Source organism: Falco naumanni, chromosome 20, assembly GCF_017639655.2.
Source record: "Falco naumanni isolate bFalNau1 chromosome 20, bFalNau1.pat, whole genome shotgun sequence".
Classification (NCBI taxonomy): domain Eukaryota; kingdom Metazoa; phylum Chordata; class Aves; order Falconiformes; family Falconidae; genus Falco; species Falco naumanni.
Window position 1 is genome coordinate 1,451,932 of NC_054073.1, and position 19,944 is coordinate 1,471,875.

The 19,944-nt window shown below is 65.5% G+C and overlaps 3 protein-coding genes across 6 annotated transcripts in view; all 3 read left to right on the forward strand.

Moving 5' to 3' along the window:
* The window catches only part of OTUD7B (OTU deubiquitinase 7B), a 33,549-nt gene extending 29,893 nt beyond the window's left edge, over window positions 1–3,656 (forward strand). For all 3 annotated transcript variants that reach the window (XM_040618509.1, XM_040618510.1, XM_040618511.1), the window contains one exon: window positions 846–3,656. In XM_040618509.1, coding sequence (XP_040474443.1) covers window positions 846–2,144 — 1,299 coding nt within the window. In that variant the 3' untranslated portion in view covers window positions 2,145–3,656. The remainder of the gene's footprint in view (window positions 1–845) is intronic.
* Window positions 3,657–7,567: 3,911 nt separating this feature from the next.
* On the forward strand, window positions 7,568–12,562 carry MTMR11 (myotubularin related protein 11; the record flags this gene model as incomplete). The annotated part of the gene is given in 15 exon segments (XM_040577976.1): window positions 7,568–7,652; window positions 7,742–7,884; window positions 8,027–8,313; window positions 8,524–8,611; window positions 8,707–8,795; window positions 8,894–9,015; window positions 9,128–9,191; window positions 9,413–9,483; window positions 10,056–10,231; window positions 10,429–10,599; window positions 10,912–11,007; window positions 11,009–11,137; window positions 11,397–11,492; window positions 11,494–11,670; window positions 12,342–12,562. Coding segments are annotated over 15 exon segments (1,902 nt in total), but the record flags the coding sequence as incomplete, so codon positions are not given.
* Window positions 12,563–13,933: 1,371 nt separating this feature from the next.
* Window positions 13,934–19,130, forward strand: SF3B4 (splicing factor 3b subunit 4). 2 transcript variants are annotated; one of them, XM_040618709.1, is made up of 6 exons: window positions 13,934–14,047; window positions 14,867–14,995; window positions 15,237–15,779; window positions 16,238–16,432; window positions 17,955–18,149; window positions 18,634–19,130. In XM_040618709.1, the coding sequence occupies exons 1-6, from the start codon at window positions 14,014–14,016 to the stop codon at window positions 18,816–18,818; spliced, it is 1,281 nt and encodes a 426-aa protein (XP_040474643.1). In that variant the 5' UTR covers window positions 13,934–14,013; the 3' UTR covers window positions 18,819–19,130. The 2 variants fall into 2 exon arrangements, with proteins under 2 accessions (XP_040474643.1, XP_040474644.1); XM_040618710.1 differs by having other exon boundaries at window positions 17,955–18,125.
* The last annotated feature ends 814 nt before the right edge of the window (window positions 19,131–19,944 follow it).

Genomic DNA, 19,944 nt, shown 5'->3' on the forward strand with positions numbered 1-19,944 from the left:
GTGCTTTGGGGGATGGTGGGGGCTGCTGGACAGCACAGGGGGGTGGGGGGGGGGTCCCTCTTCTGAGGGGAGTTGGTTTGGTCTGTCTGAGATTCTCTGATGCTCGCAGCTGCTTTGCTGAAAAATCCCGGCATCTGTCCCCAGCCCAGCCCGACTGGGGATGCGGGAGATGGGGGATGCAGTGACCCCAGGGGGACGGGGGATGCAGTGACCCCAGGGGGGCAGGGGATGCCGTGACCCCAGGGGGACGGGGGATGCCGTGACCGCAGGGGGACAGAGGATGCCGTGACCGCAGGGGGATGGGGGATGCTGTGACCCCAGGGGGATGCCGTGACCCCAGGGGGACGGAGGATGCTGTGACCCCAGGGGGATGGGGGATGCCGTGACCCCAGGGGGTTGAAGGATGCCGTGACCCCAGGGGGACGGAGGATGCTGTGACCCCAGGGGGATGGGGGATGCCGTGACCCCAGGAGGATGCCGTGACCCCAGGGGGGACAGGGGGATGCCGTGACCCCAGGGGGATGGGGGGTGCTGTGACCCCAGGGGGTTGAAGGATGCCGTGACCCCAGGGGGTTGAAGGATGCCGTGACCCCAGGGAGACGGGTGCCCGCTGCACTTTTGGGTGACCAGAGTGGGGATTTTTTGGTGCCCCCTCCTCGTTTTCCAGCTTTTCCCATGAAACCTCCAGCGAGGTCAGACCGTTGCAGACCTGCATGTGACACTGAGGGTCGTTCAAACACTGTCCCCTCCGTTCCCTGAGCAAGCGCCGCCGCCTCTGTTTCAGCCTGAAAACTCTGATCCAAGGAATTTCCTGGACTTTGTGTTTATTTTTTCTTTCTCTCTAGGCGCCTCTGGCCCAGCCGGAATCCCCTACAGCCTCCGCGGGCGACGATGCTCGTTCAGCTGTGGAGTCGGGCGAGTCGGACAAGGAGTCGGTCTGCAGCAGCTCGGCAAGCAACGGCGGCGGCAGGGCTTGCAAGGACAAAGAGAAACCAAAGAAAGACCGAGAAAAAGAGAAGGAAAAAGATAAAAAACGGGCAGACTCGGTTGCCAACAAGCTGGGCAGCTTTGGCAAGACTTTGGGAAGCAAGCTAAAAAAGAACATGGGCGGCTTGATGCACCCCAAGACGATGAAGGGAGGCGTGAGCAACGGGCAGGGAGACACCCTGGAGAAGAAGAAGAAAGGATCCTTGAAGTCCAGGAAAGGCAGCAAAGAGGAATCTTCCCAAGGAGACTTGTCAGCTCCTGTGGAGAAGAGCTGCCCGGGTAAAGCACCCCCCGAGAAGCCGTCGGACCCCTACAAGTACAGCAACGACGTCCGGCTGAGCCTGAGCATCCTGCGCGCCGCCATGCAGGGGGAGCGCAAGTTCATCTTCGCCGGCCACCTCAAGACCAGCAACCGGCACCAGTACCAGGAGGAGATGATCCAGAGGTACCTCCTGGATGCCGAGGAACGCTTCCTGGCCGAGCAGAAACAAAAGGAGGCGGAAAAGAAGGCGCTGGGGAGCGCTGCCCCTGCCAAGAAGCCGGAGCCGGAGGCGAGCGCCCACAAGGGCGAGGAGGCGATGCTCGGCCCCGCTTACCCCCCGCCTCCCCCCGCCTACCCCCTCCAGACCCCGGATCTGGCCGTCGGCGCTAAAATAACGGCTTTTCCCTCCGGCTATTCGGGCGTCTTCACCTTTCCCAGACCCTCCCTGGTCAGCGGGGGGGAGGGCTCGCACCCCCCCGGCTACCCAGACGGCCGGCGGCAGGTAGCCGGGGGGTCCTGCGGCAGCCTTCCTCCCTACGCCACCTTACCCCGGCACTGCCCCCAGGCGCGGGCGAACCCCCACCAAAGCAGCCCCCCCCAGCTGGGGAGGTTCTCCCCCACGGACATGGACATCCATCCCAGCCTCCCGGTGGGCTCAGCCTGCCTCCCCCCGCACAGCAACGGCTACAGGGACCCCCTGGAGCAGGACAGCGCGCAGAAAGGGACGTCGGCGGATAAAAATAAAAGCCGGCTGCTTTATAACGTGCAGCAGACCAAATGCAAGCAGCCGAACTGCAGTTTTTATGGACATCCAGAAACTGGGAATTTCTGCTCCTGCTGTTACAAGGAGGAGCTGAAGCGCAAGGAGCGGGAGGCTGTGGGGCACAGGTTCTGAGCGCTGCCCCCGGCGCCCACCTTGGGACCCCTGAGAGATGGGGAATGCAATAATATTGGGGTTTTGTTGTTTTTTGTTGTTAAACATCCCCCCTCCACCCTCCTTTCCCTGCCTGTGGAAGGAGGGGAGCGGGCCGGAGGGCTGAGAAATGGGGTTTGGCTGGGGTGATGGAGGCGATGCGGGGAAAGGGGGGGCGGGGGGAGGCAAAGCAGCCCCCCGCTCCCAGAGCCGCTGCCGGAGGGAGGAGGATGCTTTTAAGAGGCTTCTTCAGGCAAGGGGCGAGCAGGATTAGCAGAGACTGTGCTTGGGTTGGAGTACGGGGTGGAAAAGTTGGGGGGGGGGGGGGAATCCTTCAAAATGATCCAATAAACCAGACCAAAGCTTTCGGAGAGGGGGGGCAGGGGGAGCAGCCCCCCCCCCACCGGGTCCTTCCAGCCGGATTCCGCCGTCACTAACCGCTCCGAATCGAGCGAGTTCAGTTTGAACGTCCCAAACCTTTGAATCGCGACATTATTTTTGGTTTGAACCCCGGTTTTATTTTATATTTCTTTTTTTTTTCTTTTTTTTTTTTCTTTTTTGCTGGTACTGAGCGAAACTTCATTGGAATTGGACTTGGAATTGGGACATTATCGGGATTTTGGTTATTTTTTTTTCGGTTGAATCATCGGAGCCTGGCTCCGTCGGATGTTGCTGAGCCGTTGGCAGCAGCGGGCTCAGGGCTCTAACCCGGTTGGGGTTTTTAAAATATTATTTTGAAACTTTCTTGGGGATGGGAGGGAGACGGGGGGGGGCGGTCACAGTGCTCGAGTGGTTTGGAGGGGTTTTTTGGTTTTTTTCCTGCAGAAGTATGTGCAAAAACCCTTCTGGTCGCGGGGCGGTCGACCCGACTTAGTAAGAAGGGAGAGAAGCGAGGTCAGTGTCTCCAGCCAGCAATAACCGTCGGCGCGGGCAGGTAGCGCGGACACGGAGCATCCCGCGGCCCCGGGAGGCCAATCCGGCCGCCCGCATCCCTCCGGAGCCGCGCGCCCCCAGCCATAATTCTTTTTTTTTTTTTTTTTTTTCTACTTGAGCAAAGCTACTGCCGTACTACCTCCGTTCTGCTGAATCGAATTAACTCGGCTCCATTTTGCTGAGCCACGTAACCGACCTTAGGCTGAGGAATATTCAACGATATTTTTGGATAATAGGGCTAAAGAGCGAGACGTTAATTAAAAAAAAAAAAAAAAAAAAAAAACAAACCACGAACCCGTAACTAACTTGATGCGATGTGGTCCATGACGTTCCCTTCTCCCCCCGCATCCCGGCCCCTGCGGCGTCAGATGCGCCGTACGCTCCCCTTCACGTCTTGCAGGGTGGGTTTAACTTTAGCACTGCAATGTTTGCACAGATTTATTATTTTTATTCTAATTTTTTTTTTTTTTTCGTAACTACAGCTCCCAAACCGGACTCGATCCTGTATAGAGCAAGGTTCAGCGTTTTACCACGTGAAAATAAAACATGAGTTATTACCGAGAATTCAAAGCTTTACACCATTCCCTCATTATTTTATTTTATTTTGTTTTATTTTTGGTTTTTCAGAAGGCATACAACTATGCAATCCCTTCCTGTCCGGTCCTGCCCGCTGCCCTTCCCGGGGAGAAGGGATGCGATCCGGGCGGAGGCGGTGGAAGTGTACTTAACCCCGGAGCATCACCTGAAGCCTTACTACACCGCTACCTAAGGCTTGGTTCTAGCATACCACAACGTATATAATTTAAGGTATATCTAAACCCCCCACAAATCCAGGTCGTTTTCCAGAGGTGGGGCCGGTGTGATGCTGAGGGCTCGGGTCAAGCCGGGGAAGATGCTTGTCGGTGACGGTCCCGGTGATGGTGTCACCAGTTGAAGCTCCCAAGGGCTTTTGCACCCCGGGGTGGGCACCAGCGCCCGGAGGTGACGCGCAGGGCGGCTCGTCCTCATCTCAGAGCAAACAGCGAGGGAATCATCCCCCGACCCGCAGCCTTTCTGGCGTGCTTGAACCCGGAGCTGGGACATGCGGCACCAGGGGGGTTCTCGCCACGGTTACCCCGCACCATCGCCGGGCTCCCCCCGCTATTAACCTAAAATCTTGAAAAAGCCAACAAAACCCGGCTGCAGCGGGGCGCTTGGCTCACAGACCCGTTCCAACCGTTTCATTTTTCCGTAACGGGAGCGGCGGCGTTACTGCGGTTTGGGGAGCATCCTCCCACGGCGGCAGCAGAGGGTTGGGGTGCTCTGTGCCCCCCAGCACCGGCGGCGGCAGGCGAAGGGCACCGCTCCACCAGCGGCTCCTGGCATCTGGGGGAGGAATTCCTCCCCGTTTTGGTGGCCCCCATCCTGCCGCGGCGCGGGGCTGGGGGATGCTGGAGGTTGGGGGGTGACCTGCTGGCTGGGGGGGGGGGGTCCATCCTGGCGCTCCGGGCGGGAAGCGAGGGGCTGCCGGGAATCCCGGCCACTGGAGCAGCCGAGGCGTAGGGGAGCTTCGCTTTGATCTTGTGAAGGGGACGGAATCCTGTGGGATATTGTTTTGGGGGGGGAGGGAAAAAGAAAAAACAGGGAATGCCCAGCAGCAGGTATCCCTTCGGTGCATCCTAGAGGAAACTCCTCTCGGATCCCTTCTTGGCAGGGATGCCGTCACCCCAATTCCTCTGCCAGGTTTTCTTGCCGTTGGTAGAATCTGTAGCTTTTTGAAAAATCCAAACTGGAGGGGTGGGGGGAGACCCCCGACCTCCAGGCAATGAGGAGGAACCTTCGAGGGGTGTTTTCCCAGAGCCGGGAGGCCCCGCGATTCCAGACCCACGAAGGATTTTTTCAGGTCATTTTTGTTTCCTTTATGGTGAAACTAATTGTTATAATATTTTTTTTTCCTTTTTTTAAGGGACTATTAAATACAAATTATATTTATTGAAAGATACCGACCATCCACCGGCTCCTATTCATCAGCGCGCGGAAGTTTTCGGGATGCGGGACTGGATATTTTTCCAGCACCAATATTTTTATATTTTGGGGGGGGGGAGAAGGGGAACAAGAGGGACTCTCACTCCAAAGCACCTTTCAGGGGAGGCAAAGCACCAATCCTGCCCCCAGGAGGGGTTTTCTCCCATGGGGATGCTGCAACTTCATCCCGAGGGCTTAAACTAAGTGCACTTAATGGTGTCGTGGGCAGAAGCGTTGCTGCTGGGGGGTTGATGAAAGATTTTCGGGAAGGGTCCCCAAAAACCCGTCCGTCAGCCATTTCTTTTACTGAACAAGCGTCGCCCGTCGCTGCCGTTACCAGCGCCGCTGCGGGGGAGGCCGGTGGGATGCTTTGGTTAGTGCTAACCCAACAAGAAGTGACCTGAATTAATTCCGCACTCGTTTATTTGCAACATTTTTTTTTAATTGATGATTAGGTGGGGGGTGATGCTGCTATTTTTTTTTTTTTTTTTGACGCCTTGCCAGCACCGCTGGAGCGAGCACTGATGGTGCGGGGCAATGGGGCTGTACACCGCATCCTTCGTTAATGCTACCATAGATTCATTAACAATAAATAACGTTCAATTAATTAAGCCCTGGGCAGCGGCTGTGCCTCGTTCCTCCGCTTCGGCCCCAGCGGGCTCGGGGGGTCCCAGCCCCTCCTGTCCCAAATCCCTGCGGGGATCCCGCTCTCCATCCCCTCCTGCACCCAATTATTGGGGGTTTTTCTCCGCTGTGGGGTGCTGGGAGCTGCGCACCCATCCCGCACCGTGCGTCCCCTCGGGGTGCTGGGAGCTGCGCACCCATCCCGCACCGTGCGTCCCCTCGGGGTGCTGGGAGCTGCGCACCCATCCCGCACCGTGCGTCCCCTCGGGGTGCTGGGAGCTGCGCACCCATCCCGCACCGTGCGTCCCCTCGGGGTGCTGGGAGCTGCGCACCCATCCCGCACCGTGCGTCCCCTCGGGGTGCTGGGAGCTGCGCACCCATCCCGCACCGTGCGTCCCCTCGGGGTGCTGGGAGCTGCGCACCCATCCCGCACCGTGCGTCCCCTCGGGGTGCTGGGAGCTCCGCACCCATCCCGCACCGTGCGTCCCCTCGGGGTGCTGGGAGCTGCGCACCCATCCTGCAGCGGGCTCCGGGCCGTGCCCTGGGGCTCCCCATGGTCCCGGGGGTGCGGGCAGGTGCGGGGGGCTGCGGGCAGGGTCCGGGGCGGGAGGGGGTGGGCGTGGGGTGCGGGCAGGGTCCGGGGGTCCCGGCAGGTGCGGGCAGGTGCGGGAGGGGTGCGGGCAGTGCGTCCCTCCCGCTGCCGCTGCTCCGCCCCGCTGGGAGCCCGAGCTGGGAGCAGGAGCGGGACCGGGAGCAGGAGCAGGACCGGGAGCAGGAGCGGGACCGGGAGCAGGAGCGGGAGCAGGAGCGGGACCGGGAGCAGGAGCAGGAGCAGGACCGGGACCGGGAGCAGGACCGGGAGCAGGACCGGGAGCAGGAGCAGGAGCAGGAGCAGGAGCAGGAGCAGGACCGGGAGCAGGAGCAGGAGCAGGAGCAGGAGCAGGACCGGGAGCAGGAGCCGGTGCCGGGCGGTGGCGCTCGGGGCTCCCCGGCTGCTCCGGCCGGTCCCGCCCGGCCAAGGTCCCTCCGCCATGAGCCGCCGCCGCCGCCGCCGCCCGGCCTTCCCCGGCCTCCCAGGTAGGGCCGGGCCGGGACCGGGCCGGGGCTGGGATGGGGCTGGGGCCGGGCTGGGGCCGGGGGCTGGGCCGGGCCGGTCCCGGTGCGCTCGGCCCCGACCCGCGGCGCTCCCGCAGGGGAGCTGGTGCTGGAGGAGGCGGCGGGGGCCCGGCCCCGCAGCGCGGACACCGACGGCCCCGGCCCCGGCCCCGGGACGCTGCTGTGCACCAACCGCCGCCTGGCCTTCCTGCCCGCCCGGGTGCGCCCGCCGCCGGCACCGGCCCGAGCACCGGCCCCATCCCGGCACCGGCCCCTGAGTACCGGCCCCGGCCGCAGCCCCATCCCGCTGCATCCCTGACCCCATCCCGGCCCCATCCCAGCACCATCCCAGTGCCATTCCAACCCCATTCCTGACCCCATCCCACTGCATCCCTGACCTCATCCTGGCCCCATCCCGGCCCCATTCCAGCACCATCCCAGCCCCATCCCAGTTCCATCCCCATCCCTGACCCCATCCCTGACCCCATCCCGGGCCCATCCCAGCACCATCCTGGCCCCATCCCGGGCCCTATCCCAGCGCCATTCCAGCCCCATCCCTGACCCCATCCCTGACCCCATCCCACTGCATCCCTGACCTCATCCTGGCCCCATCCCAGCACCTGGGGACCCCCTCGCCACCCCCTCGCCGTAGGACACCAGGGGACAAGGGGCAGCCGTGGAGCCCAGCACCGGGGCAGAGGCAGCGGGGTCCCGGATCCAGCCCCCTGCCCTTCCCGGGGTGACCCCCTGCCCCCCACAGCCCCCCCGGTGCCCGAGCCTTCCTCCCCAGCGAGTACGACGTGGCGCTGCCCTGCATCCGCGAGCTGGTGGCAGGTGACAGCGGCAGCCCCCAGCCCCGTAGGACGAGTTGGGCCGGGCTTGGGGGGCACTGACAGCCGCCCCCCCCCCCTCACCCACCGCAGCCAGCAGCTTTGCCAAGCCCAAGGTGCTGACGGCCACCTCCACCCTCAAGTTCATCCCTGAGGAACTGGCCGTCTTCTGCCGGGATTTCCGCCTGCTCCGCTTCTACTTCCAGGAAAACGGGTTGGCTCCGCAGGCATTTCGGGTGAGCCAGGGCGGGGGGGGGGGTGCTGGCAGTCTAGGGGGGGCTGGAGAGGTTGTGGACCCTCCATCTGGGGTGCCCCACGGCCTTGGTGCGGGGGTCGGGGGGCTCGTTCCCCATCCTGGCGCCTGGATTCTCCTTGCAGGTGGCCAACGCCATCGCCCAGGCGCGGGAGGCGGCGGCGTGGCTGGGGGGTGACGATGAGGGACGTGGTGGCTGCTCCTGCCCCACCGAAGATGAAGGCCGGCTGGAGGAGGAGGAGGATGAGAATGAGGAGGAGGGGGATGAGGAGGAGGAGGATGATGAGGAGGAAGGCTCGGCTGCCACGCTGCTCTTCGAGAGCCTGCGCGACTGGGAGCAGGAGCTGAAGCGCCTGGGTGCCGCGGGCTGGAGGGTCAGCGCCGTCAACGAGCGCTTTGACATGGCCCCCAGGTACGGGGTACGGGGACCCCCCAGGCCCCCCCCTGCTGCTGGGGGGGGGCATGGCGAGACCCTCCCCCTCCAGGGGCGGTGGTGAAGGAGTGTGGGGAGAATCATCCCGTCTGCCCCATGGCTGGGGGGAGAACACCCTGTGAAATGGCACCCCAGGATTTGGGGGGCGTGGGGGGCGCTGCCCCATTCCCCCCCCGCCCCCCCCCGCAGCCTCCCCCGGTACCTGTGGGTGCCCAGCGGGCTCCTGGACCACGACCTCAAGCGGACCTTCGCCCACTTCGAGGAGCACCGGGTGCCTGTGAGTGCCCTGGGGGGGTGCTGGGGGGGGGGGGGAGCAGCAAGGAGCTGGGGGGTGACACGGGGGGGGTCCTCCCCCCCCCCTCTCACCCACAGCGCCTGTGCTGGCACCACCCGGGCGGCAGTGACCTGCTGAGAGCCGCCGGCTTCCACGCGGCCTCGGAGCCGAGCGGCGAGGACATGAGGTGAGTCCTGCCAGGGGTCCTGGGGGGGGGGGGGGGGGGCGGGTCTAGGGGTGCCACCCCCCACCCTGACCCACCGGGGGTCCCTGTCCCCGCGGCAGGTGCCTGGAGGCTCTGCTGCTGGGGGGCCGGGGGCCCTGCGTGCTGGCCGACACCGCCGAGCTGCCCACCCTGGCCGACATCCAGCTCGCCCACCTCAAGCTGCGGGCGCTCTGCCTGCCCGGTGAGTGGGGCTGGGGGCTGGGGGGGGGGTGGATCCGGTGGGGACCCCCCCACCCCACCGCGGGGCTCCTTCTCCTCTGCTGACCCCCCCCTCCTTTGCCGGGGCGAGGCAGGCGCGGCGGCGGAGGAGAAGTGGCTGTCGGCGCTGGAGGGGACGCACTGGCTGGACCACGTGCGGTGAGCGGGTGGGAGGGGGGGCAGCTTTTGGGGGGGGGGGGGGGGCGAACCTCACCCTAAAACCAGCCCTCCCCGTGGCAGAGGGTCCTCCCAGCGGTGGGTGCAGGGTGACGGGGGCATTGCCATGGGTGCGTGACACCCCAGGGTGGGCTGCAGACCCCCGGGCAGGCGGCCGTGGTGTTTCGGGGTGCCCTGACCCCCCCTTTTGCCCCCCCCCCCAGCACTTGCTTGAGAAAAGCCGTGGAGGTGGCGTCGCTGCTGGCGGGGAGACGCTGCTCGGTCCTCCTGCAAGGTAGCACCGGAGGGGGGCACCGGGATGGGACTGGGGGGCACTGGGATGGGGTCGGGGGGCACCGGGATGGGGTCGGGGGGCACCGGGATGGGACTGGGGGGCACTGGGATGGGGTCGGGGGGCACCGGGATGGGCCTGGGGGGCACCGGGATGGGGTCGGGGGGCACCAGGATGGGGTTGGGAGCACCGGGATGGGTTAGGGGGTCACCGGGATGGGTTCAGGGGCACTGGGATGGGTTAGGGGGTCACCGGGATGGGATCAGGGGGCACTGGGATGGGACTGGGGGGCACCGGGATGGGCTTGGGGGGCACCGGGATGGGGTCGGGGGTCACCAGGATGGGATCAGGGGGCACTGGGATGGGATCAGGGGGCACTGGGATGGGACTGGGGGGCACCAGGATGGGGTTGGGAGCACCGGGATGGGATCAGGTATCACTGGGATGGGAATGGGGGCACTGGGTTAGGTAGCACCGGAGGGGGGCACCGGGATGGGCTTGGGGGGCACCGGGATGGGGTCGGGGGGCTGTGGCACACGGGTGACCCCCCCCCACCGCTTTGCCCCCCCCCCCAGAGCCGTCGGACCGGGACCTGAACTGCCTGCTGTCCTCGCTGGTGCAGCTGCTGGGGGACCCCCACTCCCGCACCCTTCCCGGCTTCCAGAGCCTGGTGCAGCGGGAGTGGGTGGCCGCCGGGCACCCCTTCCCCCACCGCCTGGGGCTGCTGCGCCGCGACACCCCCCGCCAGGAGGTCAGAGCCCCCGCGCCCCCCCACCCCCTCCCCATCGCGGTGGGCGACAGGCACGTGGGTGGGTGTCCCCCCCCCGGCCCCGCCACCCCCTCCCCATCGCGGTGGGTGACAGATACGTGGGTGTCCCCCCACCCCAGGCCCCCATCACCCCCTCCCCGTCGCGGTGGGTGACAGGCACGTGGGTGTCCCCCCCCCAGGCCCCCGTTTTCCTGCTGTTCCTGGACTGCACGTGGCAGCTGGTGCGGCAGTTCCCGGCGGCGTTCGGCTTCACCGAGTCCTTCCTGCTGGCCCTGCACGACAGCAGCTTCGCCCCCTACTTCAGCACCTTCCTCTTCACCTGCCAGCGGCAGCGCGGCCGCGGCAGCCCGGTGAGCTGGGGGGGACACCGGGGGGGGACACCGGGGGGGGGGACGGGACACCGGGGGGGGCCACGCCGCAGGGTCCCAGGGGGGCGAGACCTTGGGGAAAGCGATGACCCCCCCGCCCCCCGCCTGGCTGCAGGCAGCCTCCGTCCGCATCCCCGGCTGGGGGCTGAGAGTTCCCCCCCCCTCCCCCCCTTTCCCCCCTTCCCCCCCCTTTCACCCCCTCCCCCCTTTCATCCCTTCCCCCCGTTTCACCCTTCTCCCCCCCCCCGTTTCACCCCCTCCCCACGTTTCACCCCTTCCTCGCCCCCCCCGCAGCACCGGCCCTGCAGCCAGACCTACACGCCGGTGAACGGCTGGCGGGACCCCCCGGTGGGGGCGAGGCGGGGGGGGCCGGGGGGGCAGCGGTGCCGGGGGGCTGCCCACCGTCTGGGACTGGGGGCTGCGCTACAGCCGGCAGCAGCGGGCCCGATTCTGGAACCCGGCGGGTGCTACCGGCGCCGTGGGACCCCCCGAAGCTGGAGACCCCCGGAGCCCAGGCGGGGTGAGTCGGGGCTTGGCTGGGGGGGGGGCTGCGCTGCCGGGGAGGGACCCCAGCCTCTGAGGGGTGTCGCACGAGACCCCCCTCCTGTTCAATCTGGGGGGCTCTCTGTGATACATCCTTTCCTGCCCCATGCCCCCCAGAAAGTTGCCCCATCCCTAACTGCGGGGTTCCCCCCCCCCCCGTTTTCCCTCCCCGCTGCTTTCCGCCCGTTTTTTCCCCTAATCCCCGTTTCCCCTCCCCCCCCCGCCCCATTTCCCAGCCCACCGACTCCTGGCCGGGTCTGGGGGCCGGCACCGTGTGGGCGCTGGCCAAGGGGACCCTGTCACCCCAAGCCCTTCCCTGGCGGAGCGGCCGCCCCCCCCCCTCGCCTGTCGCGCTGGGCCACCTCCCTGGAGAGCCTGGGCGAGCGGGGGGGCAGCCTGGGGGGCACCTGGCCCCCCGCGCCCCCCCCGGGGCTGCTGCTGCCCTGCGCCGCGGGACCCTCGGTGCGGCTCTGGCGTCGCTGCTACCTGCGGGGGCTGCCCGAGGCGCAGGTAACGGCGGGGGGGGCGCGGGGGTCCCTGCTGGGCTCTGCCCGGTGGCGCGAGGGGAAACTGAGGCACGGCGGGGCTGGGGAGGGGGGGTCCTGCCCGGCCTGCGCCTCGGGGGGGGGTTGAGGGTGGTCCCTGCGTGGAGTCCTGACCTCTGTGTCTGTCCTACCCGTGTCCCTCCGTCCCACCCTGTGTCGCACCATCCTGGTCCACGTCCCACCATCCCCCCATGTCCCTGCATCCCGACCCGTGTCCCTCCATCCTGGTCCACGTCCCACCATCCCACCCCATGTCCCTCCATCCCGACCCATGTCCCTGCATCCCACTCCGTGTCCCTCCATCCCGACCCATGTCCCTCCATCCTGGTCCATGTCCCTGCATCCCACCCTGTGTCCCTGCATCCCGACCCATGTCCCTCCATCCTGACCCGTGTCCCTCCATCCTGGTCCACGTCCCACCATCCCACCCCGTGTCCCTGCATCCCGACACGTGTCCCTGCATCACGGTCCCACCATCCCACCCCGTGTCCCTCCATCCCACCCCATGTCCCTCCATCCCACCCCATGTCCCTCCACCCAACCCCTCTGTTCCTCCATCCTGGTCCCCATGTCCCTTGATCCCACCCCGTGTCCCTCCATCCTGACCCCTGTCCCCCCCCCCAAATGTCCCCACAGCGCGGGCGCTTCGCCCCGTCTCCAGCGGCGCTGGCCGAGGAGCTGAGGCTGCTGCAGGACCGGCTGCGCACCTGGCAGGCGCAGGGACCCCGCACCCCCCCGCTGTGAGGACCCTGCGACAGGACCTCCGCACCCCGGGGGGACACGGCTGCTCGGCAGGGCTCTTTCGGGGACCCCCAAAGCGCCCCACACCAGTGCCCTGGAGGGGTCCCCCCACCGCCCCCCTGCTCTGGGGGGTTCGAGGGTGCTGGAGGAAGCAGGGGGGTCCCGGAGGGCGGGGGGTCCCCCCCCAGGCGCCCCCCACTCTCACCGGACACGGCGGTTTCTTGTTTTTTTTCCATTAAATCCTTTTGCTACCTCTGGACAGGCTGCGGGGCGCTGGGGCTGCGGGGCGCTGGGGCTGCGGGGCGCTGGGGCTGCGGGGCGCTGGGGCTGCGGGGCGCTGGGGCTGCGGGGCGCTGGGGCTGCGGCCCCGTCCAGCCCGGGCGAGCAGGATGCGGCCCCCGGGGCGCTGCGGGGGGCTCCGGGGAGGGGTCCGTGGCGGGGCTGGGGGCCCTGGGAGGCAGTGGGGGGGCCATGGGGGGCAGGGGGGCTGAGGGGGCAGTGGGGGGTCCATGGGGGGCCATGGGGGGGGGCTGGGGGGCTGGGGGGGCAGTGGGGAGCCGTGGGAGACTGGGGGGGGGGGGCATGGGGGGGGATCCTGGCACATGGGGTGAGGGGGGGCCTGCAGGCACAGAGGTGCCCTGGTGATGAGATCCCCTGGCACTGGGACCTCCTGGCATTGGGATCCCCCAGCACCGAGATCTCCTGGCACAGGGATCCCCTCAGCTCTGGGATCCTCCCAACACTGTATTCTGGCACTGGGATCCCCTGGCGCTGGGACTCCCCCAGCACCGGGATCCCCTCAGCCGTGGGATCCCCCCCAACACTGTGTTCTCCTGGCGCTGGGATTCCCCCAGCACTGAGATCTCCTGGCACTGAGATCCCTTGGCACCGGGATTTCCCAGTACAGGGATCCTTTGGCACCGGGATCTCCCAGCACATCGATTCCCCCCACGCCGGGATCCCTCGGCACTGGGATCCCGCCCGGCACTGGGATCCCTCGGCACTGGGATCCCGCCCGGCACTGGGATCCCTCGGCACTGGGATCCCTCGGCACTGGGATCCCGCCCGGCACTGGGATCCCGCCCGGCACTGGGATCCCGCCCGGCACTGGGATCCCGCCCGGCACTGGGATCCCGCCCGGCACTGGGATCCCGCCCGGCACTGGGATCCCTCGGCACTGGGATCCCGCCCGGCACTGGGATCCCTCGGCACTGGGATCCCGCCCGGCACTGGGATCCCTCGGCACTGGGATCCCTCGGCACTGGGATCCCTCGGCACTGGGATCCCTCGGCACTGGGATCCCGCCCGGCACTGGGATCTCCCAGCTCGGGGACCCCTCGGCACTGGGGCAGCGCTCCTGGCCTTGAGGGGGATACCGCCGCCTGTCACGGCAGGGGATATCGCGACAGAAGGGCGGCACCGCCCGCACTCAAGATGGCCGCCGCGCCGCCCCCGCGCCCAGCCGCCCCGCCCCTTCCGCCCCCCCGGGTCACGCGGCGGTGACGTCACGACGCACGACGTTGCGTGACGGCGGCGCCGCGCGGGCGGGAGCGGGCGGCGGGGCAAGATGGCGGCGGGGCCCATCTCCGAGCGGAACCAGGGTGAGCGGCCCTGGGGAGGAACCGGGGGGGCCCGGGGCTCCCTGGGCGGGGAGGGCACTGGGGGGCTCGGGGCTCCCTGGGACGGGCGGAGGGAACTGGGGGGCTCTGGGCTCCTTGTGGGGGGGGGCTCGGGGCTCCCTCAGGGCTCGGGGAGGGCACTGGGGGGCTCGGGGCTCCCTGGAGACGGGGGGAGGGAACTGGGGGGCTCGGGGCTCCCTGGGGACTGGGGGAGGGAACTGGGGGGCTCGGGACTCCTTGGGGGGACCCAGGGCTCCCTAGGGACGGAGGGGGGGAACTGGGGGGCTCGGGGCTCTCTGGGGGGCTCAGGGCTCCCTGGGGCTCGGGGGGCACTGGGGATGGGGGGGCTGGGATGTCTGGGGATGTGGGGCACAACTTGGGGGGGCTGGGCTCCCCAGGGACACAGCAGAGCTCTGGGGATGGGGGTGCCCAGGCTTCCTGGAGTTGTTTAGGGACTGAGGGAGGGGGGGGCTCTCTGGAGGTATGGGGTGCTCTGTGGGGGTCACCCGGAGGCTAAGGGGGCTACAGAAAACACCTGCCCCCCCCCCGAGATGTGTGTGAGGGGGATCAGTTGGGATGCTGTGGTGTCCTGGGCACCCAGGAGCTGGAATGGGGGGGGGGGGGGCATGGGGGCCTCCCTGGTCGAGGGCTTAATTCTGGGGGATCTGGTTAAAAGTTGAAGGGGGGTCTCTGCCTTTGGCTGAGGCATTTCAGCACTGAGCCCTCAGGTTCTCACGCGGCCGAGCCTTCCAGCTGCCCGGGCTTGTGGGTCTGAGCGGGCTTCTCTTTCCCCCGCTCCAGATGCCACGGTGTATGTTGGGGGGCTGGACGAGAAGGTCAGCGAGCCGCTGCTGTGGGAGCTCTTTCTCCAGGCGGGACCGGTGGTCAACACCCACATGCCCAAGGACCGCGTCACGGGCCAGCACCAAGGTGAGATATCGGCTGTTCGTTCTCCAGAGCCACGCGCTGAATGAAATATTTCAGCTGGGGACGGTCAGGGAGGGATTGCTGCGGGAGGGGGGGTGAGGGTGGATGATCCCCAGGCTGGATCATCTTCCTTCCCCGCCAGGGAACCTCGCGCTCTCCGGTTTTAAATCGAGCGGGGCTGGATGAGCCGCGGGAGGCCGTGGGTCTGCCCTCTCCCAAAGCTCTGCCTGGGGACTTGTTGCAGGCTATGGGTTTGTGGAGTTCCTCAGCGAGGAGGACGCGGATTATGCCATTAAGATCATGAACATGATCAAGTTGTACGGGAAGCCGATCCGAGTGAACAAAGCCTCGGCCCACAACAAAAACCTGGATGTGGGGGCCAACATCTTCATCGGCAACCTGGACCCTGAAATCGATGAGAAGCTGTTGTACGACACCTTCAGCGCCTTCGGGGTGATCCTGCAGACGCCCAAGATCATGCGAGACCCCGACACGGGCAACTCGAAGGGTTACGCCTTCATCAACTTCGCCAGCTTCGACGCCTCGGACGCTGCCATCGAGGCCATGAACGGACAGTACCTCTGCAACAGGCCCATCACCGTTTCCTACGCCTTCAAAAAAGATTCCAAAGGCGAGCGGCACGGCTCGGCCGCCGAGCGTCTCCTGGCAGCCCAGAACCCGCTCTCGCAGGCAGATCGGCCCCATCAGCTCTTTGCCGACGCTCCTCCTCCTCCGTCTGTCCCCACGCCAGTTGTCACCTCCCTGGGACCCGGTGTCACCCCTCCAGGTGGGTGAATCGTGGCGCACCCGCCTCTGTGCCGCGTTGGTTGACAGGAGGTGGCTGTGCCTGTCCAGCGCCGGCTGCATTCTGCCGTGCCTTGTGTAGGGTGACTCCTTGTCGCCTGGGGAGGCTCAGGACCGCGGTGCTGTGCCGTGCGCGTGCTCTTTGGTGCCAGTCAGTGCAAAACCCTCGGTGGAGCTGTGGGATCACAAGCTGGCAGGATTTGGTCCTCTCCCCTCCCACAGCAGCTCGGCCTGTGCTGTCCCAGGGCTGAGTGGAAGGACCATGGGGTCCTGGTTTTATCTACTGGTTTTTTATGGTTCCTGTGGCTGTTTGTGCTGCCACCACCTTCCCAATTGCCTGGTGGGGTGTTTTTTTCTTTTTTTTTTTTTTTTTTTTTGGTTTGTTTTGCTTTTGGTTGGTTTTTTTATACTTAACAAGATACTCACTGTCTGTCTTTCCAGGCCTCCCGCCCCCAGGATCGTTCCCCCCGCCGGTGCCACCCCCAGGAGCGATGCCTCCCGGCATGCCTCCTGCCATGCCACCCCCACCCATGCCACCCGGTGCGGGTGCCCCTGGCCCCCCCTCCGGGGCTGCACCCAGTGGGGGACACCCACCTCACCCGCACCCCTTCCCTCCGGGCGGGATGCACCATCCAGGTAAGCGTCGGACAGGTATCGGGCTCAGGAAACGTAGCTTGTCTTCCTTCCTCTTCTGGGGGGGTGGGCTTGGGTAAATGGCCCCCTCTTTTTAGTTCCTGGAGGTTCTCCTTCTGTAAAATGGGGAGAAAATCGTTGCCGTCCGCTGCAGGGGACCAAACATCTTTCCCCGAGATGTTGCTCTCTGCAGCACAGGGCAACCTGGTGAGGGAAAAGGAGGGTGTGCGTAGGAGCAAGTACGTCACGGCGCTGCGCCTGGTTTCTGGGTTGCTCTCCTGGGTGTTCTAAAATGTGTTAAAAAAATAACCTGGAGCAGGGCCCAGCGGGATTTGTGAAGCGCTTTGGTAATTTAGGAAGGGCTGTCCAGCTGGGTCGAGCCATCGGTTCCCTCCAGCTGCGAGGGTGCGGGATGCAGGGGCCGTCGTGGCGCGGCCTTTTGAGGTCTCGGGTGCTGTTCTGGCGGGGAGGACGTTAACGAGACCCCCAAGCCTTCGTCGTTTTTCTCTGGTGTAAATTAATACGTGAAGTGTGAACCGTCTTAGCGCAGTCTGCAGCTCTGCCAGGCAGGAGCTAATTCGAGACACGAGAACAAAATGTTTCTTTGATTTCCTTCCATTTTTAGCCCTGTAGTACTGGGGAGCGAGCGATGCATACATCTACCCTCTGGTTTCAAATGCAAAAACTCGAAGCGAAATTTGCAATGGAATTAGTTTTGTTTTGTTTAATCCTGCTTGAAAATGCCCCCTGTGCTGAGGCGCTGTGCCACGCTGGCTGATTAGGGCGCTCTGCGTGCTCGTGTCAGTGACCAGATGGCTGCTGCTTGGCCCCGGTGACACGTCGGGCTTTTCGGGGCTTTAGAGCAGCTAATTACGCAGAGCGACGGAAAGGCTGAGCGAGCGCTTCTGCGCCGCGCGTCCTACGGAGCCACGCCGGGCTCTTGAGTTTCTGATCAGGAGAAAAGAATCTCGGTGTGTTTGAGCTTTTTTTTTTTTTTTTTTGAAAGGATAAAAGAAGAGAATTGTAGGGAAGAGTAGGTTTGGAGGGATCCGGGCTGCCCCTGCTCAGAGCAGGGCAAGTTTCACACTTGGGTTGCTCGGACCTTCTCCAGGGGGGTGGTTTCTCTCCAAAGGGTGATGGTTTCTCTCCAAGGGGGGGTGGTTTCTCTCCAAGGGGGGGTGGTTTCTCTCCAAGGGGGGGTGGTTTCTCTCCAAGGGGGGGTGGTTTCTCTCTGAGTGCCTGTCCTGGGGCTGCACCACACTTGCTGCTGCATCTTCCCCCGCCCCCTCCCCCCCATGCTTAGATCTGAGCAGCATTTCCTACGTTGCAGCCTGCTCCCGTTGCCTCTTGTCGGAGAGTTTTGCGCTTTCTCCTCTTCAGCCCCCGCTGTTCGGCAGCAGAAAGCCCTTTGCAGCCCCTCTACCTGACAGAACCTTACAGCTGGAGCCCCCCTGGGCGGCGGGTGCCTGGAGCTGCCCGAGCGCTGCCCTCGCTGCGGGCACCCCTTAACTCGTTATTCCCCCAGGAATGCCTCCCATGCAAGTACACCACGGGCCGCCCGGGATGGGCCAGCATCACCCAGGACCACCAGGCTCCGGAGGCCAGCCTCCCCCACGGCCCCCACCTGGCATGCCACACCCTGGACCCCCACCCATGGGTATGCCACCCCGAGGACCTCATTTCGGGTCGCCCATGGGTAAGTGGGTGCCTGCAGGAGGCGGTATGTGTTCTCTTCTATCGATCGTACGCACCCCGTTGAGTTCAGCGCTCGCTTCGGCCGCGCGCCCTCCCTCGTGCCTGGCTGCACGGGGCCGGGAAGGAGGCGACGGCGCAGGCTCCCCCGTGGGGAGGGGGCTCGGGACGAGCCCTGGCAGCTGCGAGCTGCTCAACCGGGGTCTCCCGGGGTCTCCCTCACATTCGTCGTGATGTGGAGCTCCGCGCTCTCCGGTGATTTCCTCCCGTCTCAACGTCGGGGTATCTGGGCTTTGCCAACAAGGAGACCTGTCGTGTCCGCCGGCCGTGGTGAGGTCCTAGGAGAGGCTTTTCTCCAGGACCTGCGGCTGGAGGGGGGGGGTCTTGGCCCAGTCCGTGGGCACCCGGTCGAGCTGGCACCGAAGGGGGTGGGGTTGGGGGCGGTTGGGGGATGGGGATCGGCCGTTTCCGCTTCTCCCCGCGGTTGTTAACGCTGTGCTCTGTCCCCGCAGGTCACCCAGGCCCCATGCCGCACCACGGGATGCGCGGCCCTCCTCCGCTGATGCCTCCTCACGGCTACAACGGTCCCCCTCGCCCCCCGCCGTACGGCTACCAGAGAGTCCCGCTGCCCCCCCGGCCTGCACAGAGGCCCCCCGGGGTGCCGCCGCGTGGCCCCTTGAGGGGCCCCCTGCCCTGAGCACGGTAGTGGCAGATCCCCCGCCCTGCTGGGGATCCTCTCTCTGTCCTCAAACTTCCCTTTCCCCTTGGACTAACATCCCTGCGCCCCAGCGGGGCAGTTGGGTCCATCGCTGTCGCAGCTGCCCTCCCTGTCTTTCCCTCGCTCCGTCTTTTCCCCCAGTTCTTTCTGTAGCGTTCGTTTCGCTTCCTTTCCCCCTCCTCCTTCCATGTATCTCTTCCCTTGAAGGTTTTTTCCAAGGTACTTTTAACAGGATTTTTTTTCTATGTAAAGCGGCGCTCGCCCGTTCAGAAATAAACCATTTTAAGAAGCGGGGGTTGTCCCTCTGCCACGGGGACGGGGCTCTGCCTGTTTGTCACCCGGGCGCTGGTGGGCTGCCGAGTGCTCCCGCCTCGCGTGGGACGCCTGCGAGGGAGCTTTTCGGCACGTGAAAGCTCTTTGCCTTGGTGAGGGGCTGAATTGGGGTTGATGCCGCCGGTCCCTCGCTTTATCTGGGCTGTTTGTCGGTGGCTGGCAGGCTCCGCGTGAGCTGGGGGGAGGAAGGGGTAGGATTGAGCCGTAAAACCCATCGCATCCCGGGGTGCCGCTGTCCCGGCGAGCGCACGGTGTTTGGAGGAGCGATGTGGCGGTGCAGCTGCTCTCCCGGGTCCCTCGCCATGCGGGGGAAGGGTCTCCTTCGGGAGTGACATCTCTCCTTTGGGAGTGACATCTCTCCTTCGGGAGTGACGTTTCTCCTTCGGGAGTGACGTTTCTCCTTCGGGAGTGACGTTTCTCCTTCGGGAGTGACATCTCTCCTTCAAGAATGACCTCTGGTGTTGCGCGCAGCTGCGGGAAGCGTGACAGCGGTAGTTGTGGGGATGTTGTCCACTTTGGGGGGGGCGGTAAAATCGAGGTGTAGGTGGCTGGGAGAGGAAGGTAGAGCAGATCCGGTCTCCGTGCGTGCTGGGGCCGAGTCGCCAGCGCTGTCCTGCCTCTCCTGACGAATTCAGCAAGACCGCCAGTTGGGGAGGTGCAGAAGCAGAGGCTGTGGAGGGCAAGTTTCACACCATCCCCAGCAGTTTGGGAAGGTGTGAGGAGGGGAGGGGGCTCGGCGCTCTGCGGAGCTTACGGGAACGCTGCCTGGAGA